General features: G+C 40.4%; 1 protein-coding gene across 1 annotated transcript in view; it reads right to left on the minus strand.

The window, feature by feature from the left end:
* Positions 1 to 6,154, minus strand: part of LOC137228359 (stabilizer of axonemal microtubules 1-like) — a 64,436-nt gene extending 58,282 nt beyond the window's left edge. The window contains exon 1 of the mRNA XM_067745478.1: positions 6,117 to 6,154. Coding sequence (XP_067601579.1) covers positions 6,117 to 6,154 — 38 coding nt within the window. The remainder of the gene's footprint in view (positions 1 to 6,116) is intronic.
* Positions 6,155 to 21,227: the final 15,073 nt, after the last annotated feature.

Genomic DNA, 21,227 nt, shown 5'->3' on the forward strand with positions numbered 1-21,227 from the left:
GTGGCCAAAAGAAAGAACTGGCTCCAAGAGCGCTGCCCATTCCTCGAGCCTCTGACAGCTGCTCCCACAGAGGACGGCTACCTATCCAGCTATCCGTGTGCATCCTGAGCCTCCCCAGTAACAAGAACAGAGTCTCCCAAAGTTAAAGTTGAGGACTTCCCTGGTGGTGCCCTGGTTAATAATCTGCCTGCCAATGCAGGGGACACAGGTTCAAGCCCTGGTCTGGGAAGATCCCACATGCCACGGAGCAATTAAGTCCATGCACCACAACTACTGAGCCTGTGTGCCTCAAGCCCGTGCTCCGCAACAGAAGAAGCCACCGCAACAAAAAGCCCGCGCACTGCAACGAAGAGTAGCCCCCGCTCGCTGCAACTAGAGAAACCCTGTGTGCAGCAACAAAGACCCAATGCAGCCAAAAATAAATAAATTTTTTTTAAAAATTAAACTTGAAAGGACATTAAAGAACTATTTGCTCAAACAAAGCCTCAGGAGGAAAATGCAGTGGAAGAGGAAAAAAGAGATGTGGGCTTCCTTCCCTCCCTGGCAGTCCCAAGAGCCTCCACAAGTCTCCTGATTTTAAAAACTTGGAGGAACTGAAGCCCTGGGAGATCAAATGACTCACTCAGAAACCCCAGGCTCCCCTCTCCCACTGAAACACTCTCTCCTCTGACCAGTAGTGTTCATCTTCACACATGCTTTTCCACCAGATTTCTCATCACTTTTTCCCATAATCTCAGGCTGGCAAAGTAAAAAATCTTCGACTTCTAAAGCTTAGAGAACACCTATATAATTCCTCTCATTCCTTCCCAATCCATTTCTAAGCAGATTTAATTGGGGGTGAGGAGGAAGCCTTCCAAATAATGAGACTCTAGGTCAGGGTTGTCCAGTGTAACTCTGCAATGATGGAAATGCTCCCTATTTGCACTGTGCAATAGAGTAGTCACTGCACATGCATAGCTACTGAGTGTTTGGAATGTGGCTACACATGTGACTGAGTATATTTTATTGAATTTCAAACAATTTAGATGAAGTTGCCACATGTTGCTAGTGGCTAACCTACGGGACAGCACAGCTGTAAACCCAGGCTCCCTAATCCATTCCAGTATAACACCTTGACAAACAAAATCCATCTATTTATTCAAAAGGATATGTTTTGACTGCTCTATGGAGAACAGTGTGTTAGTATTATACAGCACACACACACAAATAGAAAACATGGGCTCTGCTTTCCACGAGTACACAAAGAGGGGAGAAAGCATGCAGACAGATAACTAGAACCATTAACAGAAAATGGGGTCCCTCTCCAAAGGGGAGCTACGGGGCTCGATTACTGAGACAGGCAACAGATGCAGGGCCTTAAAAGATCATGCAACAGGAGGAGGCGACACAAGCATTTTAGAAAAGGGGCAGTAAGCGTAGGGGAAAAGAGATGGGGAGGGTCACAAGGTCTGCTTAGGGGATGCCAGGAAGCCCAATCCAGTATGAGTGGTTTTATGTAAGGGGGTCATGGAGACAACTAGAAAGGTACATTAGGACCAGCTTCCAAACATAAAAATTAGAGACCCAAGGGGAGACCAATGAGAATAAAAAGGAAGGTACCAATATAGATTTCAAAAGAGGATGGTTTGAGACTTTGGAGATGATATGAATACTGGGGATGGTGAAGGATAAGAGATGATTCAAATTTTTAAACCCAGGATAAAAAGACAAGGATGTCCACCTAGCCACTTTTATTCAACATAGTTTTGGAAGTCCTAGCCATAGCAATCAGAGAAGAAAAGGACAAAAAAGGAATTCAAATTGGAAAATAAGAAGTAAAACTGTCACTGTTTGCAGATGACATGATAATATACATAGAAAATCCTCAAGATGCTACCAGAAAACTACTAGAGCTCATCAATGAACCTGGTAAAACTGCAGGATACAAAATTAATACACAGAACTCTCTTGCATTCCTATACACTAACAATGAAAGATAAGAAAGAGAAATTAAAGAAATAATCCCATTTATCATCACATCAAAAAGAATAAAATAGCTAGGAATAAACCTACCTAAGGAGGCAAAGACCTGTACTCAGAAAACTATAAGATACTGATGAAAGAAACTGAAGATGACACAAACAGATGGAGAGACAGACCATGTTCTTGGATTGGAAGAATATTGTCAAAATGACTATACTACACAAAGTAACTGACAGATTCAATGCAATCCCTATCAAATTACCAATAGCATTTTTCACAGAATTAGAAAAAAAAGTTTATAATTTATATGGAAACACAAAAGACTCCAAATAGCCAAAGCAAACTTGAGAAAGAAAAATGGACCTGGAAGAATCAGGCTCCCTGACTTCAGACTATACTACAAAGCTACAGTAATCAAGACAGTATGGTACTTGCACTAAAACAGAAATATAGATCAATGGAACAGGATAGAAAGTCCAGAGATAAACTCACATACCTATAGTAACCTAGTCTATGACAAAGGAGGCAAGAATATACAATGGAGAAAGACAGTCTCTTCAATAAGTGATGCTGAGAAAACTGGACAGCTACACATAAAAGAATGAAATTAGAACAGTCTCTAACATGATATACAAAAATAAACTCAAAATGAATTAAAGACCTAAATGTAAGACCGGAAACTATAAAACTCTTAGAGGAAAACATAGGTAGAACACACTGTGACATAAATCGTGGCAAGATCTTTTTTGATCCACCTCCTAGAGTAATAAAAACAAAAATAAACAAATGGGACCTAATTAAACTCAAAAGCTTTTGCACAGCAAAGAAATCATAAACAAAACAAAAAGACAACCCACAGAATGAGAAAAAATATTTGCAAATTAATCCTGACAAGGGATTAATCTCCAAAATTTACAAACAGCTCATGCAGTTCAACATCAAAAAAACAAACCCACTGAAAAAAATTGGCAAAAGATCTAGACAGGCATTTCTCCAAAAAAGACATACAGATGGCCAAAAAGCACGTGAAAAGATGCTCAACATCAGTAATTATTAGAGAAATGCAAATCAAAACTACAATGAGGGGGACTTCCCTGGTGGCACAGTGGTTAAGAATCCACCTGCCAATGCAGGGGACATGGGTTCAATCCCTTGTCCGGGAAGATCCCATGTGCCGCGGGGCAACTAAGCCCATGCACCACAACTACTGAGTGTGCACTCTAGAGCCCACAAGCCACAACTACTGAAGCCTGCATGCTCTAGGGCCCACGTGCCACAACTACTGAGCCCACATGCTGCAACTACTGAAGCCCATGTGCATAGAGCCCGTGCTCCACAACAAAAGAAGCCACTGCAATGAGAAGCCTGCGCACCGCAACAAAGAGTAGCCTCCACTCGCCACAACTAGAGAAAGCCTGCGCGCAGCAACGAGGACCCAATGCAGCCAAAAAAAAAAAAAATTGTTAAAACTACAATGAGGTATCACCTCACACCAGTCACAATGGCCATCATCAAAACGTCTACAAACAGTAAATGCTAGAGAAGCTGTAGAAAAAAGGGAACCCTCTTACACTGTTGGTGGGAATGTAAATTGGTACAACCACTATGGAGAACAGTATGGAGGTTCCTTAAAAAACTAAAAATAGAGCTACCATATGGTCCAGCAATCCCAATCCTGGGCATATATCCAAAGAAAACCATAATTCGGAAAGATACATGCACCCCAGTGTTCACTGCAGAACTATTTACGAAAACCAGGACATGGAAGCAACCTAAATGTAAGTAACCATAGACAGATGAATGGATAAAGAACATGTGGTACATATATACAATGGAATATTACTCAGCCATAAAAAAGAATGGAACAATGCCATTTGCAGCAACATGGATGGACCTAGAGATTGTCATACTGAGTGAAGTAGGTCAGACAGAGAAAGACAAATATCATATGATATCACTTATATGTGGAATCTAAAAAAAAAAATGGTACAAATGAACTTGTTTACAAAACAGAAATAGAGTCACAGATGTAGAAAACAAACTTATGGTTACCAAGGGGGAAAGGGGAGGGGAGGGATAAATTGGGAGATTGGGATTGACATATACACACTACTATATATACAATAGATAACTAATAAGAACCTACTGTATAGTATAGGGAACTCTACTCAATACTCTGTAATGACGTACATGGGAATAGGATCTAAAAAAGAGTGGATATGTGTATGACTGATTCACTTTGCCGTATACCTAAAACTAACACACATTGTAAATCAACTATACTCCAATAAAAATTAATTTAAAAATAAATAAATAAATACACCCAGGGTAAATGGACAATAGAAGGCACCATTAATGGGGCAGATACTGGAGAAAGGGAACGTGGTGACTATCTGAAGGTTGTTGAAGTTGAGGTTGATGAGATAACCAGATGGACCAACAAGCACTCTGAGAAGTGAAAGGAGACTGAAATAAGAGAAGAGAGGCTGAGGGGTGTGAGAGTCAAACCAGAGATCCCTGACTGAAATCAGAGTAGAGGGGTAGGTACAGGAGGAGGAGGAAGCAAAGAAGAGACCCATGGACAGACTCTGCATCCAATGGGAAACAGCCCCTTTTCAGGGGTGAAGGAGAAACAGAGAAGGAACGTCCCCTACTACAGGGACAGGACGGAGACTTCTCACTGCATACCCTCTGTACCTCTTCAATGAGCATTCCTGGCTTCCTAACTGGAATGCATACTGGGCAAAGATGGAGACTGTATCAGATATTTCAATCCCAATGTCCACAAGGGAGCAAATTAAGCCCCAGTCCTACCTGAATAACTCAATACCTCAAGAAGAGACGTGAGGGTATGTAAAGGGCCCCAGCAGAGGGTGACCCGTAGAGGTTTTGCCTCAGTCGTGTGGAAAATTAGCCCTAGATTAAAACACTGCTCTGGATCCCCCTAACCAACCTTAAAAAGCAGGACCCATGCTTCTATGTGATCTAGTTCAGCGGTTCCCAATCCTGGCAAATGGGGAAATCACCGACAGACTGCTGTGGGGCCCACCCTCAGAGAGGATGATTTAACAGCCTGGGAAACCAGTATCACTTTAAAGCTCCCCAGGTGACTCTAGGGGGCAGCCACGGTTGAGAACCACCCACTGATGCCAGAGATGTGTAAGATTTCTCACCCAGTTACTAGAGTTCCCTTTAATTCTCCCCACTACTGATGACATTTTCAATATTCACGTAACAAAGTTAGCAAGTGTTTTTTGCAGCTTTCCAGATGCTAGCGTATTTTAAGCACAACCCATTAGCAGGAGTCTCACACACATTATCTCATTGACTACTTAGAGAATCCTGGAGAAGTTCAGTTACCTGCCCAAGACCCCACAATGAACAACAGCCCATGAGGGCTGACCCCAGAGCCGCCCCTCTTTTCTGTTGCTCCTGTGCTGTCCTCAAGCCCAGCAATTCTTACATGTCCTAAGAAGGAGGTGAAAGAAGCACCTCAGGCGTTGTGAGATACAGGAAAGGAGTCAGCGGCAGAACTTTGACTAAAACCCGGGATTTCTCCCTGGAACCACCTGCTTCACCCAAGCATGGTTAATAAAGGCAATGGTCAGGAGAGACACCTGGCAAGGCCAGGACAAGGGAGCGCAAAAATAATTTCCTTTCCTTATTCTTGTTCAACTCTATACCAGTGTGGACATAAGTTTTAGAATACCTTACACTCCTAAGTAGTAAGAATTTCTCTGAATGAGAAATTCAGTTACATGAAAGGATTCCTCTTCCCCAAAAGGAGACCAACAAAAGATGCAAGACTTGGCCCAACCTGGCCAGGGGGGTTTCTATCCTTGTCTGACACTCTCTAGGCTGCAGGGAGGGGAGCACAAACTCTGCGGGTCTGTGCTCATTTTCAACGTCCGCGCAGCTCTCGGCGGGAAGGAAAACGGAGAAGGCCTGAGAACAGCCACGTTCATCGGGGCTGATTCAACGCGGCGCGTTAACTGCTAACAACAGTTAGCAGCAGCCTAAAAGAGGCCGCCGACAAGTGGACGCACCCACCGTGGTGCTTCCTGATCTCGAAGCTCAGGGTCAGGGCTCAGCCTAGCTTTCAGAGTCTGAAATTCCAGGTTCCCGGGCCCTAGGCGCGGGCGCGGACGCCTTACCCGCAGGAGCACAGGTCGCAGATGCACTTCCTCTTCATTGGGGCCATGCACAGGCCTGGAGGCCGGCGCAGGGCATCCCACGCCGCTGCCTCCTAGACGCCGACCGCCTCGCAGGGGGCGCGCCGAGTCTCCTGGGTCTTGGCAAATATCCTGAATACTGACTCCAGAGAAAACTTAAGTGACCCTTTTGCAAACTCCGGTCTTCCGTTTCCTTCCCTGAGCCGGCCTTGCACCGGGGCAGAACAGAGCGTGGACCACGCGGGCCCGGGAGACCGCCCCCTGCACGCACCGCCCCGGCCCCTCCACGCACCGGCCCCGCCTCTGCCCGCCCCAGGCCCGCTGGGCCTCTGTGACGTCACCGGGGCCACGGGTGCACCTGTGAGGTCAGGAATCCTGCAGCGGCTTGCCTGGCAGGCCCAGGACCAAGGTCCCCCGTTGGGCCTTGTTGAAACCTCGGGAAAAGCGAAGACTGTGACGACTTTGGAAAGCTCGTGGGTGCACAAGTCAGCAAACGCCCTGCTCACTTGGGCAAAAAGGCCGAAAACCCCACCTTCATCACACTGGGTGGCATTTTCTATCTCTAGGATCCATGGTGCCCCTTGGTGTAGAAAGGCATCCATTTCCAGATCTTCCTTGTGGAAATCGATGCCTTCAGCTCTTCACACAGGCCTCGCACTCTGAGAACAAAGCAGTTTCAGGGCGCCTCGGCCTTGACTGCTCAAGTGGGTGCTCAATCACTGCCCCAGGTGATAGTAATGATGCCGGGGCAGTGGTCTTCAAGTTTCCGTGTGCATCAGAATCACCTGGCTTGATAAAAGCCAGATAGCCACACCCTACCCCCGAGTTTCGGATTCAGTGGACCTAGCAAGTTCTGAGCCACTCCGATGCCGCTAGGCCAGGGGCCACACTTTAAGAAGCACAGTTTGGGAGATTATTTTGCCCTCTCTATAAGCAGCCTTCCCCTATTATAGTGTTTCTTCAGCTCACCTGACCCTGAGAACCACTACAGAGCCTACCTAGAAACCACTGGCATCAATAACTCTCATCTGGGACCCTAGTTTCAACAAGAAGCCAGGTGATTTGAATCACAAAGCAAACTCAGGAGACTGCTCTGATGGGTGGTTTGGAATTAAACACGATGACTTCCCCATTGTGGGACATGGGAACTTCAAGTATTGACAATCCTATGGTTGTTTTTCTTTCCCACACTTCCTCACTCTTCCCATTAGTTTTTGTGAAGGAGTGAGTCAGTAAGTCAGAGGCATTTTAGACTGCAGAACACTTAATATTCAGAGTTTTTTGTATTTTGTTCTTCCACGTTCGGCTCTAGAATAGAGCTCAGCAAAGTATTGGCAACAGGCCACATTCAGCCGGCCACCTGTCTTTGTATGACCAGCAAGCTAACAATGTTCTTTTACATTTTTAAATGGTTGAAAAAAGTCAAAAGAATAATACACGACCCATGAAACATATAAAATTCAAGTTTCGGTGTCTACAAAATTTGTAGAAATATTCCTGATTTTGCCTCTTGGCCCACAAAAGCTAAAATATTTACTATATGACTTTTTACAGAGAAAGTTTGCTGACCTCAGCTCTAAAAAGTCAAAGAGGGAGATCCAGAGGGGAGCAAAGCTTACTGATCATTCTTAAGAACAGGGGAGGGTGAAGCTGCTCCCTGCCTTCTCAGTAGGAGGTCAGGGCCCTTAACAGCTGAGGATGGAAACCTGAGGGGACAGGATGGAGACAGGGAGGCTATTGGAAGCCGAGGAAAAGCCTGCATGCCATCCCTTGCCATTGACAGGGAACATCACATGGGCCTTACAGAGGAACTACAGTGATGAACACCAGCCTTCTCTTGACAGCTGTCTTAACATTACCTATGAATCTTCCAGAAGAAAAATGTCACACTCATGCCCCCAGACTTGGATAAGAAGCACCCCCCCACCTTTCAAACTGCCCTTGTGGAGAGCAGCTTTGTCAACAACCCATGGCACTCCCAACTTTCCCCATCCCTGCTCTCAACAGAGGGTGGAGATCTTGAAAGATGAAGATGGTATGGATAAAATGGCATCAACACTGGTACTTTTGTAGAGCTGGTGCTGGACAAGACAACCTTTCCTCCCCCTCCCTGTTACAATTACTGCCCATGTCTTGTTAGTTCCAGACAACTCTACCCTAACTCATATAAACAACTCTCTAATCCTTTTCCAAAACGTCCTTGCCTATGAAGAATTTACTGTCGCTTGCTATGCATTAAACACTTTTGCATACTTTCCCTTAAGCTCTCTTGTCCATCTCTTAAAACTGGCATAAATCTGTCTTACCCATATTGCAAACAAGAACACTGAAGCTAGGAGGTAAACTCACTCAAGATCACACAGCTAATGAGTACTAGAGCTGAGATTCAGGCCCACTTTGATCTTTCTTTTCAAACTTTTCCTCCCAGGATAAAGAATGAATGGGTAAGCTGGAGATCTTAGGGACCACTGCAAATGGTATTTTATCTTAAAATTTTATATTTACTTCTTAATATGGCCATCTTTAATATTTCCCCAAACTCTTTTTGTAAAATTGACACTCAGTGAAGCTATACAATTTCTTTCCTGTGGCCTTAAAACCGATCCAACCCCAAACTCACTGCTGTATACCATCGGAAAATCTACTCTTTGTAGACCACTGTTAAAACTCTATAGTTACTCCTCTGAGTACAAAGCACTTTAGCAAACATTGCCTTTTTTACCATCTCTAATTATTTGGAATTGCTAAACTTCATTGGCACCAATAGAAGACTAGCCCATCATGACACATAAATTGGGCATCTACCATTCACTCCACAAACACTTACTGATCTCCTATGATGAATCAGACACTGTGCTGAATGACAGAGACAAGGAACAGGAACCTCATGGAACCTTAATATAGAAGGAGAAGCAGGTGACCAAAATATCGCCCAAGTGTATCATTATGAACTATGTTAAGTATCAAGAAGGATAAATAGGGGGACCTGGTGAATTCTATCAAATATTTGAGAAAGAAGTAACACCAATCCTACACATGATCTTTTAGAAAATTTGGGAACACTTCCTACTTAATTCTACAAGGCCAATATTACCCGGATTCCAAAGCCAGACAAAATTGTCACACGAAAACTACAGACCACTATCTCTTGTAAATATAAATGTAAAAATCCTTTAAAAATATGAGCAAACTGAACCAGCAATATTTATAAAGGATTATATGCCATGACCAAGAGGAGTTTATACCAGAAATACAAGGTGGTTTTAACACTGGAAAATCAATTAATGTAATATACCACATCAGTAGAATAAAGGACAAAACTACTTGATCTTCTCAATGATTCAGAAAGGCATTTGACAAAATCCAATAACCGTTCTTGATTTCTTTTTTTTTTTTACAAAATCCTCAGGAAATTAGGGAAAGAAGGGAACTTCCTCAACCTGATAAAAGTCATTTACAAAAAAGCTACAACTACCATCATGCTTAGCAGTAAGACTGAATATTCCCTGCCACTGTGAGGAACAAAACAAGATGTCTGTTCTCACCACTTCTATTCAACACCCTACTGGAGGTTCTTGCCAGTGGAATAAAAAAAAGAAAAAAGAGTTAAAGGCATCCAGATTGGGAAGGAAAAAATAAAACTGTATCTACAGATGACATGGTCCTATACTTAGAAAATCCTAAGAACTCTACACACACACACAGAACTACCAAAAACAAGAAAGTTAAACAAAGCTGCAGGAGACAAGATCAATTACAAAATCAATTGAATTTCTACATACTAGCAACAAACAATCCAAAAGTTAAATTAATAAAACAATGCAATTCACAATAGCATAAAAATGAATACAACACCTAGGAATAAATTTACTCCTTAAGTGCAAGACTTTACAGTGAAAACTACAAAGCATTTCTGAGAGAAATTAAATAAGATATAAATGAATGGAGAGATATATATAAATGAATGGATCAGAATATTCAATATTGTTAAGAAGGCAATTCTCCCCTAACTGATTTATAGATTCGGTGCAATCCCTATCAAAATCCCAGCAAACTTTCTGTTACAGAAATTGGTGTGCTGATCCTAAAACTGTATACAAAAGGCAAAGGACCTAAAATAGCCAGACAGTTCTGAAAAAAACAACAAAAAAGACTTAAACCATTCAATTTCAAAACTTAGTATCAAAATTATAGCTAAAGTAATCAAGACAGTATGATATTAGCTACAGATAAACATACAGATCAAGGAAAAGAATGGAGAATCCATAAATAAACTCTTACATTTGTGGTCGATTGATGCCAAAAAAGTGTCATGGCAATTCAGTGAGGAAAGGATGGTCTTTTCAACAAATGACACTGGGATAACTGGACATCCATATACAGGAAATTTAAAAAAAGAGCTTAAACACTCACACCACCTCACACAAAAATTAACTCACAATACACCACAAACTTAAATGGAAAACCTAAAACTGTAAAACTTCTAGAAGAAAGCATATAAGTAAATCTTTATAACCTTTGTTAGACAAAGATATCTTAGACATACACCAAAATCATGATCCATAAAAATAAAAAATTGACATATTGGACTTTATAAAAATAATTTACTCTTCAAAAGACACTATTAAGGGACTTCCCTGGTGGCACAGTGGTTAAGAATCTGCCTGCCATTGCAGTGGACATGAGTTCGATCCCTCGTCCAGGAAGATCCCACATGCCACGGAGCAACTAAGCCTGTGTGCCCAAACTACTGAGCCCGCAGGCCACAACTACTGAAGTCTGCGCGCCTAAAGCCCGTCCTCCACAAGAGAAGCCACCGCAATGAGAAGCCCATGCACTGCAATGAAGAGTAGCCCCCACTCACTGCAACTAGAGAAAGCCTGCACAGAGCAAGACCCAATGCAGCCAAAAATTAATTAATTAATATTTAAAAAGACAATTAAGAGAATGAAAAGACAAGTACAAGCAATCCTGAGAAAGAAAATGGAGCTGGAGGACTCAGACTCCCTGACTTCAGGTTATACTACAAAGCTACAGAAATCAAAACAGTATGGTATTGGCACAAAAACAGAAATACAGATCAATGGAACAGGATAGAAAGCCCAGAAAGAAACTCATGCACCTATGGTCAATTAATCTATGACAAAGGAGACACAAATAAACAATGGAGAGAAGACAGTGTCTTCAATAAGTGGTGCTGGGAAAACTAGACAGCTATATGGAAAAGAATGAAATCAGAACACTCTCTAATACCATACACAAAAATAAACTCGAAATGGATCAAAGACCTAAATGCAAGGCTGGATACTATAAAACTCTTAAGAGGAAAACTTAAGCAGAACACTCTTTGACATAAATCACAGCAATATCTTTTTTGATCCACCTCCTAGAGTAATGAAAATAAAATAAATAAATAAACAAATTAGACCTAATTAAACTTAAAACCTTTGGCACAGCAAAGGAAACCATAAACAAAATGAAAAGGCAAACTTCAGAATGGGAAAAAATATTTGCAAATGAAGTGACCAACACAGGATTAATCTCCAAAATATACACACAGCTCATGTTAGCTCTATGTCAAAAAACAAACAACCCAATCAAAAAATGGGCAGAAGACCTAAATAGACATTTCTCCAAAGAAAACATACAGATAGCCAAAAAGCACATGAAAAAATGCTCAACATCACTAATTATCAGAAAAATGCACATCAAAACTACAATGAGGTATCACCTCACAACAGTCAGAATGGCCATCATCAAAAAGTCTACAAACAGTAAATGTTGGAAGGGTGTGGGAAAAAGGGAACCCTCTCACACTGTTGGTGGGAATGTAAATTGGTACAACCACTATGGAGAACAGTATGGAGGTTCCTTAAAAAACTAAAAATAGAGCTACCACACGATCCTGCAATCCCACTCCTCGGCATAATCCTAAACCATGATCCTAAAGGATATATGCACCCCAACGTTCACTGCAGCACTATTTACAATAGCCAGGACATGGAAGCAACCTGAATGTCCATCGACAGCAGAATGGACAAGGAAGATGAGGTACATATATACAATGGAATATTACTCAGCCATAAAAAAGAATGAAGTAATGCCATTTGCAGCAATATGGATGGACCTAGAGATTAGCATACTAAGTCAGACAGAGAAAGACAAAAATCATATGATATCACTTGTATGTGGAATCTAATTTTTTAAAAAAGAAAAGAAACCAATGAACTTGTTTACAAAACAGAAACAGATTTACAGATGTTGAAAACAAACTTATGGTTACCAAAGGGGAAACATGGCAGGGGGAGGGGAAGGGAGGGATAAATCAGGAGCTTGGTATGAACACACACACACACTGCTATATATGACAGATAACAAAGGACTTCCCTGGTGGTGCAGTGGTTAAGACTCTGCACTCCCAATGCAGTGGGCTGGGGTTCAATCCCTGGTCAGGGAACTAGATCCCACATGCATGCCGCAACTAAGAGTTTGCATGCCACAACTAAGGAGCTGGCAAGCCACAACTGAGGAGCCTGTTGCAACTAAGGAGCCCACCTGCCACAACTAAGACCCGGCACAGCCAAATAATAAATAAATAAATAAATATTAAAGAAAAAATGATAGTGCCTACTTAAAAAAAGATAGATAACCACCAAGGACCTACTGTATAGCACAGGGAATGCTTGTCAGTATTCTATGATAACCTATATAAGAAAAGAATCTAAAAAGGAATAAATATATATACATGTATAACTAAATCACTTTGCTGTACACCTGAAACTAACACAACATTGTAAATAAACTATACTCCAATAAATTTTTATTTTATTTTATTTATTTTAATAAATTTGTTTATTTATTTATTTTTGGCTGTGTTGGGTCTTCACTGCTGCACACAGGCTTTCTCTAGTTGCGGGGAGCAGGGGCTACTCTTCATTGCGGTGCACGGGCTTCTCATTGTGGTGGCTTCTCTTGTTGCAGAGCATGGGCTCTAGGCACACGGGCTTCAGTAGTCATGGTATGTGGGTTCAGTAGTTGTGGCTCACGAGCTCCAGAGTGCAGGCTCAGTAGTTGTGGCGCATGGGCTTAGTTGCTCTGCGGCATGTGGGATCTTCCCGGACGAGGGATCGAACCCATGTCCCCTGCACTGGCTGGTGGATTCTTAACCACTGCACCACCGGGGAAGTCCCTTCAATAAAATTTTTTAAAAGAAAAAAAAATTGCTACTATGTGAGTGACCACTGAAGCAACTTGGAACTGATGTCAGTGATAAGGCCAACAGAAAGAAAATAATTTAGTGAAAATTAAATAAAGAATAGTTGATAAAGGAAAATAAAAAAGATAAGTACAGACTGAGAGAAATACTTGCACATCATTTATCTGATAAAGGACCATATCCAGAACATGCAAAGAACTCTTACAACTCTTAGTAACACAACCCAATTTTAAAAGAGCAAAAGATTTTAAGAGATAGTTCACCTAAGAAAATATATGAATGCTTAATAAGCACATGAAAATATACTTGTGCAGAAAAGAGTTAACAAAGCAAGCCTGAGACTGCTATGCTTAGAAAGTCCTACTTGCAAGGATTGCCCTTGGCTGAGAACTTGGATCTCAGGAGAGTTCCCACCATTCCCTAGTAACAATAACTCACTGTGCCTAAAGTGTAAACACTGTAGTTTACACTGAACACCTACTTTCCTTCTAGGAACCTGAAATTTTGGTGCATGGTAGGTAAATGGTGCCTAAATGACGGGCCCCCAATAAAAAACCCTGGGCTCTGGGTTCCCAATGAGATTTCACGGTAGACAACATTTCACACGTATTGTCACAACTCGTTGCTGGAGGAATTAAGTATATTTTGTGTGACTCCACTGGGAAATGACTTTTAGAAGCCTGTGCTTGACTTCCTCCAGACTTTACTCCATGTGTCTTTTCTCTTTGCTACTTTTGTGATGAGTTCTTTTACTGTAATAAATCATAGCCATGAGCATGACAACATGCTAATTCCTCTGAGTCCTCCTAACAAATCATGGAACCTGGAGGGTGGTCTTCAGGACCCCCAACACAATCTATGACATCAATAATCATTAGGGATATGCAAACTATAACCATAATGAGAGTCCACCTCACATCCATTAGAATGGCTATAAACCAACATTGTTCCCAAGGATCTGAAAAAAGTGGAACTCTCATCCATTGCTGGTAGGAGCATAAAATGGGTCAGCCACTTATGAAAAAGTTTGGTAGTTTCTTTAAAAGTTAAACATATACTTACTGTAATTCTACCCGTAGGTATTTACCCAAGAGATATGAAAACATCTGTCCATACAAAAACTTTAATATGAATGTTTATGGTAGCATTATTCATAATGGCATAAAAACTGGAAACAATCCCCATTTCCATCAACTGGTGAATGAACAAAATGTAGTAGTATATATTCATACAATGGAGCACTATTTAGCAATAAAATAAATGGAATACTGAAACATGTTACAATTTGGACGAACCTCAAAAACCTTATGCTAAGAGAAAGAAGCAAGATACAAAATAACTATATGATTCCACTTACATAAAATTTCTAGAGAAAGCAAATCTATAGAGACAGAAAGCAAAACAGTAGTTGCATGGGTCTCAGGTTGGGAGTAGAGACTGACTGCAAACAGAAGCAAGAGAAATTTGGTGGGGGGTGGTGTGATAGAAATATTCTAAAAATGAGCTGTGGTAATGGAAATGTACCTTATATACAATGGATGAATTATGGTAAGTAGATTATACCTCAATAAAGTTCTTTTTAATATTTCAATTTCATTGGTGTAGAGTTGATTTACAATGTGTTAGTTTCAGGTGTACAGTCAAGAAAAAATTTTTTAAGAAAAGAAATCACTTGCAAAAAGTCCCCTTCAGTGTCATTATCAAATTATTATTCAGTTTTGAATAATTTAGGTAAAGATTTTTCTTATTTCCAAACAAGGTGGTAGATTAAACATACAGATTTATCTTTCTCTCTCCAAAATCCCACTAAAATGAGAGTAATGGGAGGACGGGGTATGGACAAAGATAGAATAAGAGATAATAGCATCAAATTTGGGGAAGCAGAAAAGCACAAGGAAGAATGGTGCCTGACTTAGCTGACCCAAGAAAACTGAATCCTTAGCCAACAGCAGAGAAAGTTGGGAAGAAGAATTATTTTTACCACAGAACCTCCAAAATGTTCAAGATTCAGCAGCATCAGTGACAGTAGAACACTAGAAACAGAAGGACTGATTGAAGACCTGTTTAAGAAGCAGTTAGAGGATATATGGTGCAACACAGGGAATATAGCCAATATTTTATAATAACTATAAATGGAATATAACCACCTTTAAACACTGTGAATCAATATGTTGTCTAACTGAAACTTATATAATATTATACATCAATTATCCCTCAGTAATTTAAAAAATGAAGCAATTAGACCCACAGATCCCCTCCCCAATTCCAGATTGCCAGGCAATTGCTCCTCACCCACTAATCCCAAACACTTATCAGTTTTTACTCCCTGAAAAGAGTAAACCAGAGTGTCTATGAATTGGGGGAACACCAAGGACATTGAGGAATGGAGTACCATGTTGAAAACAGGAGGATTAAGTGAAGTCTGCCTATAAACTGAATATTAGGACACTGGTTTTCTTCTCCTAGAATGACCAGAATGTTATTTATCAGGCTTATATTCATCCCAGCCCAGCAGAAGAATCTTGGAAGAATCAAAGCAGCCAAACAGAACAAGCCTAAAGATGCAGGCAACAGAAGTTTCCTCAAAGAAATGGCTCAGCCAGATGACTTTCCAATGAACCTCATAGTCTGCCAGTGCTACCCACAGGCTTTAAATGAATTTAAATAGGAGCAGACAGCCAAAAATCACTAGACAATTGAGGAAAGTTTCTAACATGAAAAAGACAGACTAAAACAAAACAAACCAACAGAAGAAATTTGGAAGAAATCAAGACTAAACAGAGATGAAAACTTTCCTTAATGTTACCAAGATCCTCAAAGAGGTAAAAGATGTTTTGTCCAAGAAAATAATTTATATTTGTAAAGGAACTATCAGAAAAAGAAATAGCCTATGGAAATTTAAAATATGATACCAAAATTTAAAGCTCCAAAGAAGAGATGGAAGATTAAGATGATGAAAATCTCCTGGAAAACAGAACAAAAAGACAAATAGAAAATAAGAAAGGGAATATAAAAGCATTAGAGGATAGTTCATGAGATCCAATATCCAGATCACTGGAGTGTGGATAAGAGAGAACAGAGAATACAGAAGAAATGTAGCATCAAAAAAGTCCAGAACATTTTCCAGAATTAAAGGACATGAGAAGGCCCAGCACAAAGCAAACTGGGGCTCAGTTTCAGAACACCAGAGATAATGAGAAAATCTACGTTTTTAAGAGAGAAAAAATAGATCAATAATAATAATAGTAAATAGATCAAACACAAATTAACAGGCATCAGACTTACTAGAAGCTAAAAGACAATGGAGTAATGCCTCTAAGACTTTGAGGGAATATTGTTTCCAACCAACCAAATGTCAGAGTAAAAATAAAGACAATTTCAGAAAGGCAATGTCTTGAAACTTTTATTGCTCTCATGCTTTTTATCAGGAAGCTACTGGAGAATGTGTTCCACCAAGTGAGTGAATAAGGTAAAAAATGAGGAACGGATAGGATCAAGGAAAAAGGGTACTTAAGAAAGGGGAAGGAAATCCCAGAATGATAGTGAAAGGAGATCAGTTCACCTGTAGAGGAGACACTGAGGATCCCAGAACAGATGTCACCAAGGAGATGAAATTGAGTTTGAATATAATGAGATTTTCCATACACAATTTTGTATTATGACATTTTGCTGTATGTTTTATTTCCATAAACTAGAGCAAGGGAGGATATTTTAACTTCCTGTCTTGCACATATGTTAACATAGTGCCCTACATATACAAGATACTCAAAAAAATTTTTTAATTACAAGGTATTCTTTTTTTGTAATTATTATTTATTTTTAAAATTTTTGGCTGCGTTGGGTCTTTGTTGCTGTGCACGTGCTTCTCTAGTTGCAGTGAGCAGGGGTTACTCTTCGTTGCAGTGCACGAGCTTCTCATTGCAGTGGCTTCTCTTGTTGTGGAGTACGGGCTCTAGGCGCACAGGCTTCAGTAGTTGTGGCTCGCAGGCTCTAGAGCGCAGGCTCAGGAGTTGTGGCGCCCGGGCTCAGGTGCTCCGCGGCATGTGGGATCTTCCCAGACTGGGGCTCGAACCCATGTCCACTGCATTGGCACACGGATTCTTAACCACTGTGCCATCAGGGAAGCCCAATATTCAAATATTTTTTATTTTATTTTATTTTTTTCTGAAAAACAGCACTGTTTTTAATCAGTTTTAGTCCAGAATACAAAGCAAGGTGCTAGTTGTTGCCTCAATGATAGTACGATGATAAACAATGGCTTTTTCTTCCCCCATTAAGGCAAGTTACAGATGTGTATCAGATGGACAGGATGAGACATTTGAATAAGTGAATGGAAGAATGGAATACCTGTATTTGTAGAGTATAGCACATTAAAAAGGGCTGTAAGGTGGATCTGGAGTATCCTAACTTAGGAAGCTTCAGTATCCTGAAAACACTGATAAGTTCTGAATGAATGATACTGAATAAAACTAATTCATTCATCTACTTAGAGACCAAGGACAGAACAATGTTATATTTTTACGGGGGTAGTACGGTCTATTATTAGGCAAGTAGACCCTGCAGTTATTCTATACGAGTTCAAATTTCTATTTCAACAACTATAACTAAATTATATTAATGGATACATACTATTAATTGAGGTAAATTATGACATCAACAGTATAAAATGTAGAGAAGACGTAAAAATGGAGAGTTCTTATACACAAGTGAAGTTAAGTTTTTATCAGCTTATTTTAAGTCTATTTTAGACTGTTAAAACTATAAGATATTTTATGTAGGCCCTTTGTCATCACAAAGTTAATGCCTATAGAAGTTACACAAAAGAAAAAGAGAAAAGAATCGAAACACTACAAAACAAAAACAAAACACAAAGGAAGATAACAAGAGAGAAAAGAAGGACAAAAGAACTACAAGACAAAGAGAAAATAGTTAACATAATCGCAACTGTAAATCTTTCACTATCAATAACTACTTTAAATGTAAATAGACTAAACTCCCCAATAAATAGATACAGAGTAGCTAAAAGAATATGAAAACCAAGATTCAACTATATGCTGCCCATAAGAAACTCACTTTAGGGGCTTCCCTGGTGGCACAGCGGTTGAGAGTCCACCTGCCTATGCAGGGGACATGGGTTCGTGCCCCAGTCCGGGGAGATCCCACATGCCGCGGAGCGGCTGGGCCCATGAGCCATGGCTGCTGAGCCTGCGCATCCGGAGCCTGTGCTCCACAACGGGAGAGGCCACAACAGTGAGAGGCGCGCGTACCACAAAAAAATATATATATATATTGACCGATCTGAGAGGAGAAATTAAAAGCAATACAATAATAATATGAGACTTCAATACCCCACTTGCAATAATAGACAGAACATCCAGACAGAAAATCAATAAACAGTGGATTTGAACAACACTATAAACCAAAGATATATACAGAACTTTTCACCAAACAGCAGAGGAATACACATTCTTCTTAAGTGCATACAGAAACATTATCCAGGATAAATCACATTAGGTCACAAAACAAGTCTTAAAAAATTTAAGATCAAAATCATACCAAGTATCTTTTCTGATCAGAATGGAAAAACTAGAAATCAATAAAGTAAGAAAACAGGAAAATTCACAAATACATGGAAACTAAACAACACACTCTTGAATAAATCTCTAGGGCAAACAGGAAACCAAAAGGGAATCCAAAATATGTCTTGAGACAAAAGCAAAAACACAATGCACCAAAACTTATGGGATGCAGCAAAAGCAGGACTAAGAGGACTTAGGACGATGTGATGAAAACCTACCCTTAAAAAGATCTCAAATAAACAACCAGACTTTACACCTCAAGGAACTAGAAAAAAGCAGAATAAACTAAACCCAAAATTAACAGAAGAAAAGAAATAATAAAGATCAGAGAAGAAATCAATCAAATAGAGAATAGAGGGAAAAATCAGCAAAACTAAGGGTTGGGTTTTTTGAAAAACTAAAACCAACAAACCCATAGCTCAAGTAAGAAAAATGAGAGAAGACTCAAATAAAATCAGAAATGAAAGAGGAGACATTACAATGGATGTCTCAGAAATAAAAAGGATCAGAAGGGACTATTATGAACAATTATGTGTGTGCAAATTAGATAAACTACAAAAAAATGGATAAATTCCAAGAAACATACAACCTACCAAGACTGAATCAAGAAGAAATATTGTAGAAAGCTTGAACAAACCAGTAACATATAAGGAGGCTGAAGTAGTCATCAAAAATCTCCAAACAAAGAAAAATCCAGGAACAGATGACATCACTGCTGAATTCTACCAAACACTAAAAGAAGAGTTAATATCAATCCAATAGAGAAAAGATAGTCTATTCAATAAGTGGTGCTAGGAAAACTGGACAGCTACTTGTAAAAGAATGAAATTAGAACGTTCTCTAACACAATATACAAAAATAAACTCAAACTGGACTAAAGACCTACATGCAAGACTGGAAACCATAAAACTCCTAGAAGAAAACACAGGCAGGGGCTTCCCAGGTGGCGCAGTGGTTAAGAATATGCCTGCCAATGCAAGGGACACAGGTTCGAGCCCTGGCCCGAGAAGATCCCACATGCCACGGAGCAACTAAGCCCATGCGCCACAACTACTGAGCCTGAGCTCTACAGCCCGCAAGCCACAACTACTGAGCCCACGTGCCACAACCACTGAAGCCTGCGTGCCTAGAGCCCGTGCTCTGCAACAAGAGAAGCCACGACAATGAGAAGCCCACGCACCACAGCAAAGAGTAGCCCCCGCTCACTGCAACTAGAAAAAGCCCGCGCACAGCAACAAAGACCTAACACGGGCATAAATAAATACATAAATTTATTTTTTTAAAAAAAGAGAAAGAAAATATAGGCAGAACACTCTTTGACATAAATTGCAGCAATATTTTTTTGGATCTACCTCCTAAAGCAAAGGAAATAAAAACAAAAATAAACAAATGGAAACTAATTATACTCAAAATCTTTTGCACAGCAAAGGAAACCATCAACAAAACAAAAAGACAACCTATTGAATGGGAGAAAACATTTGCAAATGATATGACAGATAAGGGGTTAATATCCAAAATATATAAACAGCTCATACAACTCAACATCAAAAAAACAAACAACCTAGTTTAAAAATGGGCAGAAGACCTGAGTAGACATTTTTCCAGCGAAGACATGCAGATGGCCAACAGGCACATGAAAAGATGCTCAACATCGTTAATCATCAGAGAAATGCACAGTAAAACCACAGTAAGATATCACTTCACAATGGCTATCATTAAAAAAAAAACAAGTAGGGACTTCCCTGGTGGTCCAGGGGTAAAGAATCCGCCTTCCAATGCAGGGGACATGGGTTCAATCCCTGGTCAGGGAACTAAGATCCCACATGCCACGGGGCAACTAAGCCCACAGGCCACAACTACTGAGCCCGCATGCCTCAACTAGAGAGCCCACATGCTGCAAACTACAGAGCCCACGCGCTCTGGAGCCCGAGTGCCACAACTAGAGAGAGAAAAAATCTACGCGCCACAACTAGAGAAGAGAAAACCTGCACACCACAACCAGAGAAGAGAAAACCAGCACGCCACAATGAAAGATCCCTCATGTCTCATCAAAGATCCTGCGTGTGCAACTAAGCAACTAAGACCCAACACAGCCAAAAAACAAAAAACACAAATAGATGACCTAAATGGGAAGGAAATCCAAAAAAAGAGGGGATATATGTATACATATAGCTGATTCACTTTGCTGTACAGTAGAAACTAATACAACATTGTAAAGCAACTATACTCCAATAAAAATTTTAAAAAACCCCCACAAATACCAAATGTTGGTGAGGATGTGGAGAAAAGGGAACACTT

This window comes from Pseudorca crassidens, chromosome 7 (genome assembly GCF_039906515.1).
Source record: "Pseudorca crassidens isolate mPseCra1 chromosome 7, mPseCra1.hap1, whole genome shotgun sequence".
NCBI lineage: Eukaryota > Metazoa > Chordata > Mammalia > Artiodactyla > Delphinidae > Pseudorca > Pseudorca crassidens.